This window comes from Cricetulus griseus, assembly GCF_003668045.3.
Source record: "Cricetulus griseus strain 17A/GY chromosome 1 unlocalized genomic scaffold, alternate assembly CriGri-PICRH-1.0 chr1_1, whole genome shotgun sequence".
Lineage (NCBI taxonomy): Eukaryota > Metazoa > Chordata > Mammalia > Rodentia > Cricetidae > Cricetulus > Cricetulus griseus.
In genome coordinates, this window is record NW_023276807.1 from 166,666,654 (window position 1) to 166,674,548 (window position 7,895).

General features: G+C 48.1%; 1 protein-coding gene across 1 annotated transcript in view; it reads right to left on the reverse strand.

Moving 5' to 3' along the window:
- Acox2 (acyl-CoA oxidase 2) overlaps positions 1-4,096 on the reverse strand; it is a 28,822-nt gene extending 24,726 nt beyond the window's left edge. The window contains exons 1-4 of the mRNA XM_035452869.1: positions 3,109-4,096; positions 2,545-2,707; positions 2,197-2,348; positions 1,723-1,830 (exon numbers count right to left, since the gene is read on the reverse strand). Of these exons, the coding sequence (XP_035308760.1) occupies positions 1,723-1,830; positions 2,197-2,348; positions 2,545-2,707; positions 3,109-3,268 (583 nt within the window). The 5' untranslated portion in view covers positions 3,269-4,096. The remainder of the gene's footprint in view (positions 1-1,722; positions 1,831-2,196; positions 2,349-2,544; positions 2,708-3,108) is intronic.
- Between the last annotated feature and the right edge of the window lie 3,799 nt (positions 4,097-7,895).

A 7,895-nucleotide genomic window follows, 5' to 3' on the forward strand; every position in this document is an offset into this window, starting at 1 on the left:
AAGGAATTGTCACAAGAAAACTAGCTATAGTGAAACAGTAAGTTGGCAAGGGAGTTTGAAGTGAGCAAACTTTGAAATAATTTTTGCACCCTACCACACAGCTGATGAATCACTCTGCTGTTAGCCAGCCCCATAATAAGCACAACCACACCTTATTGAAACCCAGTGAGAGCCCAGCTCTTGGCTGAAATTTCCTAGTTATTTTGGTTTTTTGAGACAGGGTTTCTCAGTGTAGCTTTGGAGCCTGTCCTGGAACTTACTTTGTAGACCAGTCTGGCCTCAAACCCACAGAGATCTGCCTGCCTCTGCCTCCCAAGTGCTGGGATTAAAGATGTGCGCCACTACTGCCCAGTGAGGTTTCCTAGTTCTTGCAGGGCAGGCAAGAGGAGTAGTATTTTCCAGATAGGGAAACTGATGCTCTGTACAGAGTGACACACTGGAGGTCACTGGCCTGAGGGGGAAAGCTGGAATTAAAACCACATCAACCTGATCTTAAAGATGGGTTTCTTTCCCATGCAAATTTGATATTGACCACTCAATCATCTTTGTCCCCTTACCCTCTTCTCTTTTCTGCCTTGCTTCCCCCATTGTGCCACCTGCCCTGCTTTGGTTGCATTCAAATAATTTACTTATTCAGTGTCCACACCAGACATTTTTATCACTGGGTCTCCAAGTGCTAGAGAAGCTCTTGGAAATTATTTCTCAAAAGAGACTTCAGTAGCTCCTGTCTTGGAGCTCAGAGGCATCGCTGTGTCTGCCACCTGGCATCCATGTGTTTGGAGCTTGTCTAAGCATGGAATGGCAGTGGCAGGGAGGATGTTTAGCTACTGACTAATCCCAGGGCATGTACTTTGGTAGGTGGTTGGCTTATTGTTAACTTGGGAGGCTGGAATATATGATATTGTGGGTAGCTCTTGGGACAAGACTAGGTGGTGTGTGTGTGTATGAGGATCAGTATATTATGTATATGCACAAGTGTGCCCGGGGGACAACATATGTGCTCTATACATGCATGAGTGTCTGTGCTGGGGCAGTGTGTTTATTTTTATGTACATGTTTCTGATAAAGACATTTTCTGTGTGTTGTGTGCATGTACAGGTGTGTCTGTATGGGGGTAGTATATGCTGTGTACCTACATATGGGTATCAGTGTGTGTTATGTAGCACACATTTGGGGGTTTGTGTGTGTGGTGTCTATATGCACAGGTGTGGATATGCACTGCATGACAACAGTGTGTATGTTGTGTGCATGCATGTCTGTGGGGGGCAGTATGTGTATGTTTACATCTACATGCTCTCTATGTAAGGGAAGTATGCACATGGACACGTCTGTAAGGGCAAAGTTTGTGTTACAAAGCAGTGTGTGTTGTATATATATGTGACTGTAGGGGGCAGTATATGTTTGTGTGTTGTATTTAGGGTAGTGTGTGTGTTGTGTGCCTCACATATGTGTTGTGAGGGAGCAGTGCATATGTGGTGTGTTCTTGGCCCTCGTCACCCACAGGTTGGGTGTATTTCCTTATCTACTCAGAGCTCCCTTGGGACTTTCCAGTCACTTACTAAGGAAATTAACATCCTATCTATTTCAATTGATTTCAAGGTGACCAGCCTAGAACAGGAAATCAACCCGATGTCTGTTGGATGTCAAAGTCGGTGCTATTCAGCCCCAGATTTGCCTTTATTATGGAGAGAGAGACAGGGAAGCAGGAAGGAGTATACTCACAGTCCCCAGGCCACCACTTGGTGGCAGTCATTGTAGGGCTGTGTATCACAAACTCCTGGGTGGCTGCATCATAGGTGGCTTCAGTTTCCAGGCCCCTCAGGTTTGTCCCTTAGGATCAAGGAGGAGAGTTAGACTGTTGGGCCAAGGTGGGGTACTCTCTTGGGAGCTCCTAGGTGGGTCTGGGCTAGGTATGGGACAAGGTGAGCTCCTGACTGAACTCACAGCCCTTTCTCCCTTTCATCTATGGCCATTGTGAGGACATAGGGATGCATGCCAATGCTTCCTAAGGGAATGACTTGCCCCTCTGGTAGCTTATACAATGTATGTGTACACATTAGGAAAGGCACTCCTTCCTCAAGACCCGTGACTGTCATCTGCTGGGATGTTTCCAAATTAGCATGCACATCTGTGAGCTGTGAATGGGGCCCCTGAAGTTGTGCAGTCTGAACACCGAATGCAGCAGCTCTAGCTCACCATGTCCCAGCTCTGTCTGGGCATATGTTGCAATGATTTGGAAGTTTTTGCCGAGCTGGCCCCATTTAGCAATCTGCTCATCTGAGCCAAGGCTTCTGAGCGCATTCATGGCAATACCATGTAAGCCTAAGTTGACATATCCAGAAAGTGCTCTGTGGGAGAGAGAGGTTATAGATGAGTAGCCTGTGGAAGACAGGTCCATAAACCTTCAACTTGAGTGGGATGCAAGAGGTAGGGGGTATCTGGCATCCTAGTGTTCTAGTAAGTCCTCTTTTGCTGAGGGAAATATCTCATGGGCTTGGGGGTTGCAGGCATGCCTCTCTGGTGGGGGTTGCCCCAGATGATCACCTTTCAGCATAACTGCGTTCAGGACTGCCTTCTGACCAGCCCAGGTGCCGGGCTAGTATCTCAAGGTGAAATTTCTTTTGAATTGCAGCCTCGTATTGCTCATCCTGGGTCATGAAGTAATGGTCCTTCAAGTTGAACACTGGGTCACCTTGGAGAATGCTTTCTGCAGCAGAGAGAACAGAGGACTTTGGTGGCTTGGATAAAGTTCCTGACACCTTCGAATTTTCCCACCCACTTGCCTCATGGATTAGGGAAGGAAGTCAGTCATTTAGCAGATGAAACAGTTGAGACCCCTGAGGAGAGAGATGTGCTCTGCCCATTCCTGAAAAGCTATGCTCTGGTGGAACCAGGAGGATTGGAAGTTCTAGATCATCCTTGGCTACACAGCAGTTTGAGGTCAGCCTGGGCTACAAGTGGCCCTCTCTCAAAACAGCAAGTAGTAGCAACAACAGCAGCAGCAACAGGGAACATTAGTTAAAGGAGGAGTACACAAGTAGTTAACAGACTGTTCTTGAAGAAAACATGCAGGTTCAAAGCCAGCTCTTGGCTCCTGCTTCTGCTTACCGACTTTCCTCCTCAGCACCGTGTTCTGGATGCCTCCATCAAGGATGTTGGTGAGACGCTCCACACTGAAGGGTGGTGTGCCCCTTTCGCTGTCTATGTCAGGGTGCACTTGCCTGCTCCAGGTGTCCCCCAGTGATACTCGGTGCACTGGGCTCCCCATCCTGGATCTCCCTGGTATCCGAGGGCGGACACTTCTGGCCTGGCTGTCTTGAGAGTCTGTTCTGAGCACTGGGAGGTGTTACCCAGGGCTGGGATTAGCCAGGGCCTGTCTTGCCTGTCTTGATTACCTGAATGACACCACACTCCCACTCACACCCTGTCATCATGGCTACTGGTGGTGGTCCACACATTGTTCATGAGTGCATACAGTGTGTTGTTCTGTTTGCAGTAGCCAAGGTCAGGATGGTTTGACCACAAAGCTCCTATTCCATACTCTGTAGCTTGTGTCACAGCAATGCCTGGGACAGTCTTCATGAAAAGTCAGTGGGAGCCAAGTGAAAGAGAACAGTCCTAGAGAGGTTGAGTGAGTGCCTACTACTAGAAATGGCTGAGAGCTGTCTGACACAAAGCACATATCTTTTCCTACTTTACCTTACTGGGACGCTCACTTCAAGGACTCTGTGGTCCCCCTCACCTCACTTATCTCCATTTCTGTGATAACTAATAAGTCCTGTGGAATAGAGCCTGATGGCCTGATAGGCCTGTAATTCCACCTGCTTGGGAGGCAGAAGAGATCACAAGACCTGCCTGGAGTACAGACTGGATTTAAGGACAGTCTGGGTAATTTAGTGAGACCATGTCTTAAAATAGTAGTAGAATAGTGGGAGAGTGCTTGCCTTGCATAAGCAAGTCCCTAGGTTCAATCCCCATCACTGTAGAAGAGGATGGAGGGAAGAGGAGGAAGAAGAGGAAGCTTGTAAAAGGAAGAAAGGTGGAGAGAACTGCTCTCTTCCTGTGAAGTGTTTCCCTGGATCCCTTGTTCTTAATAGCCGAGATGGCCCTAGCCTCCTTCACACCAAACCCTTGGCCTTTTACAAGTCCCCGTTCTCCCACAGTGAGTCAATAGCTAGTTATCCATTTACCTTCTTTGAGCAACCTAACTCCATCTGTCCCTTGTCATCTCCTTGGCTACTACTCAGTAATCTTCACCTCTCACCTGACCTAAGTGTCTCTGGTCATGTTTTCCTTTCCTGCTTGTAAATGGATCCTCAGTAATGGATCCTCAGTGTCCAGAAGAGAGACAGTTTGTAGAAAGGAGTCCTTGCATGACCACATAGTCCCACCAGCTAGCCCGCCAACACTGTCACTTTATTCTCAAGCCCCTCTTCCTGATCTTTGCCCTGATGTTCCCTCTGGCCAAGGCTCAGCACCCCAGTGTTCCTAGTGAGCTCCAGCTTTTAGAGGCCTTACAATAATGCAACCCCTCCAACAGAGCATTCCTGTAAAAACTGGGCATCCCTCTGATGCGCTCTTGCCCAAAGCAGTGAGTGCTAAGAAGGTGGCATTGTGTTTTCCTGGACCCAGAGTGTGGCTGTCAACCTTCCCTGCTGGCTGTCACCTGCTTTCCTTTCCTTCCTCCCCTGAGCCTGAGAATACAGTAAGGGCCTAGTCATTTCAGAGTGAGGACAGGACTGAGGAAGGGGGTACCCTTGTCAGGCCACAGCTCATGCAGGTTTCTCAAGTGGAGCTGTGGGGTGCTGACAGGGGCCTGTCATGTATAAGGAGCCTCTGTCTGCCTGCCTTCCTGTGAGGCTGCTAGCTGCCTCTTCTTGCTTCTAGCTTCCTCTCTGCCAGATGCACTTGCTGGTCCCCAGCTCGCCAGGCTCCTGCCATGACCAGCCTTTGCCAGGGCTCTGTCTCTGCCTGGACACCCTTTCCTTAGACGTGACTGTGGCTTCCTCTGTCTCACCTCGGTATCAGGCCTCAGTAAGGCTCCCTGAACATCCTTTAACAGCCCAAGCTCCCTGCCTACATTGCTGATACCCTTTGTCTGCCCTAATGTCTAACAGGCAGGACAAGTAACTCACTACATTTTTGTTATTGCCCTTACCAGCTTCCCCCTACCAAAGAGTAAACCTATAGGAGGTGCTTGTAAATAAGCGTGAAGGGAAGAAGGCAGTGTTCAGAGCCATTAAGGCTGCCTAGGCTCCTACTGCACCCTTGGTAGGATCTTTCAGTTCTCTGTTGGCTGCCTGGGACTCACCTTGACTTGCCTCCCCTCCTTCCGTCCTGGGGCAGCTTTGTCAGCCTGGGTTGTCAGCAGGCCCAATCTTCCGGACTGCTGGCTCCACCCCTTTCTCCTCCCTGAGGGCTGGAATTGACAGGCCCAGCCAGAGCACAGACTGAGGCCTTGCCCTTTCCTCTCAGTGTCTCTGGGCAAGTAGGGTGTGCTGTGTCCGTTCCTAGACCTCTTGGAAAGATTCAGCCTCCAGTTTCAGAGCTAGGGGTCTCTGTGAGGTGCTAGGACCTACATCCATGTTTCCTGGTGGTTGTTTCCACAGGGAAATCCTAGACCTGTCCTGGTGGTCCCTACCGCCCTACCTGCAGGGAGATAAGTTAGTCACATCACATGAGCTGAGCAGGCTTCCAGGTGATTCCTATGGAAAAAGGGATGCTCTGTGAAGGAATGGCTTTGCTGTAATGTGGCCTTGTTTGTTTCATAGAGTAAACATACTTTCCCCCATATTTGAGGGGTACTGTGGTATGTTACATAGGGTACTAAGAAGAAGCAGGTCTCCACCCTTTCCCTGGGGAGGAAGCGTGAATCTTCATGCTGTGAGGTGAGAACTAGGCAATGTCAGATTTCCAGGTTGTGCAATAAATAAATCACCAATCTGAAATTAGAACCAATCTCAGGTAACAAAGATGAACTCCCATTCTACTTGTACAATATTGGGAAATAAGTCACAAGAGCCAGGTCTCTTGGCAGGACTTCTGAAGCTTGATGATTCTTGCTAGGTGACTTCCTATTGGGAGACTTGCCATTCTCCCTATCTGAGGCCGTAAGTGTGCATGTTTGAACACTGGAAAGTATGTATATGCATGGGTGTGTTCATATGCACGCACACTAAGGTACCGCAGGGCTCCCCAGTATATCCCCCAAGGTAGTGTCCAGTTTGCTCTGCAGGAAGATGCAGTTCCCTGTGACCCAGGGTCACCTAATCTGTCATACTGCAAATGTGTGGCCTGGACCCCTGGCCGTTGGTGGTAGCTACACATGGGTGACAGATTCAGGTTAGATGGCTTTGACCAGGACTAGTGGGATGGTTCAACAAAGTAAAGATGCTGCACAAGTCTAAGGGCCCAAGTTTGATCCCTGTGTCCTGTGTGGAAGGAGAGAATCTACTCCTGAAAGTTGTGCTCTGACAGTCACAAGTTCACCATAGCACAGGCTAACTGCTGCCTTCTCCTGTCTCTCCCCTCTCCTTTCTCTCTCTCCCCCTGTCTCTCTCTCTTCCTCCGTCCCTCCTCTCTTCTGCTTCCTCCCTCTCACTCCCTCCCCCCTCTCTCTCCCCCCCACACACAAACAAACAAATAAATAAATGTAGCCTTGACCTACTTGTTTGGAGATGGTCATCTGGCTTCTCCAAGTGTTTGTGTCATCATTGACCATGGGCAGTTACTTAATTTGCATCCATTAGAATTTCCACATCCTAAAGAAATGTTTAGAGTGCGTATGTGTGTACCGGTACAAATGTGCCAAGGCATGCTTGTACCAAACATGCCCTTGAGCTTCTTATGCTGCAGGGATTAGAAGCATATGCCACCTGCCACCATGCTTTGCTTCCTTTCATTTTTAATTAAGTAAAAACCTGCAAAAAAAATGGAAAGAACAAAATAATGACCCTACATGTATCTGACTCCCATATGCGTCAGTCTTTACACTGCTCATCTAGTTTCCATTTGCATGTATCTGACCCCTGCATGTATGTGATAGTAGCCTTGATAGTGGTCATCTCATGCTTTATTGTTTTTTGTTGTTGTTTTTTTTAACTTTTTAGTTTGAATATCTTCAGACTTTTAAAAAGCTGCAAAAAGTAGCACAGAATTTGTACATACCTTTCATGAAGCCTCCTCTGATGCTAATGTCTTATGTTCCCATGATATCCCTAAGAAATTAGGACCAACAAGATGGCTCGGCCAGTAATATAGCTTGCCAGGCAAGCCTAATGACTAGAGTTCAGTCCCTGATCCTGTGGTGGAGGGAAAGAACTGAAAGTTCCCAAGAGTTGTCCTCTGACCTTTGCATGCACTGTGTTACACATCTGTTCACAGTAGTTAATCTATACAGTGTAATGATTCAGCTTATGGTATGCATGGGGAAAGAGTGTGTGGTGTGCAGGCCAAGAGACAGCAGGCATAACTTAGGCTATCCTCTACCCTGTGCATAGTAGTTACTTCTCCAACAGTCATGTGTGGCTGCATGAAAGAAATGCTAGTAACCAGGGAAGCTCACCTGAGCCTTGCTGTCCTGAGGTGCTGGGATCAGTTCCAGAGGTGAGGAGGACCTCACTTGGCCTCCAACGTCCCCCCCCCACAAGAAGTCAAACAGCTGGCCCAAGGACTTGCCACAAATCACAAGGATCAAGACCCTAGATAGAGAACCTCTTTTCAGACAGGATTCCCAAGAGTTAGAGATTGTCTTTGGGAGCTGTCAAGGGCCATTCTATTGTCATATGCAGTTTGGAATATAACTGAGTTAGCCCTTTATTGCATATTGACTTTTCCCAGTTTCTTTATTACACCTGTTTTCTCATTTGTGGTCCAACTCAGGATCCACATTACAT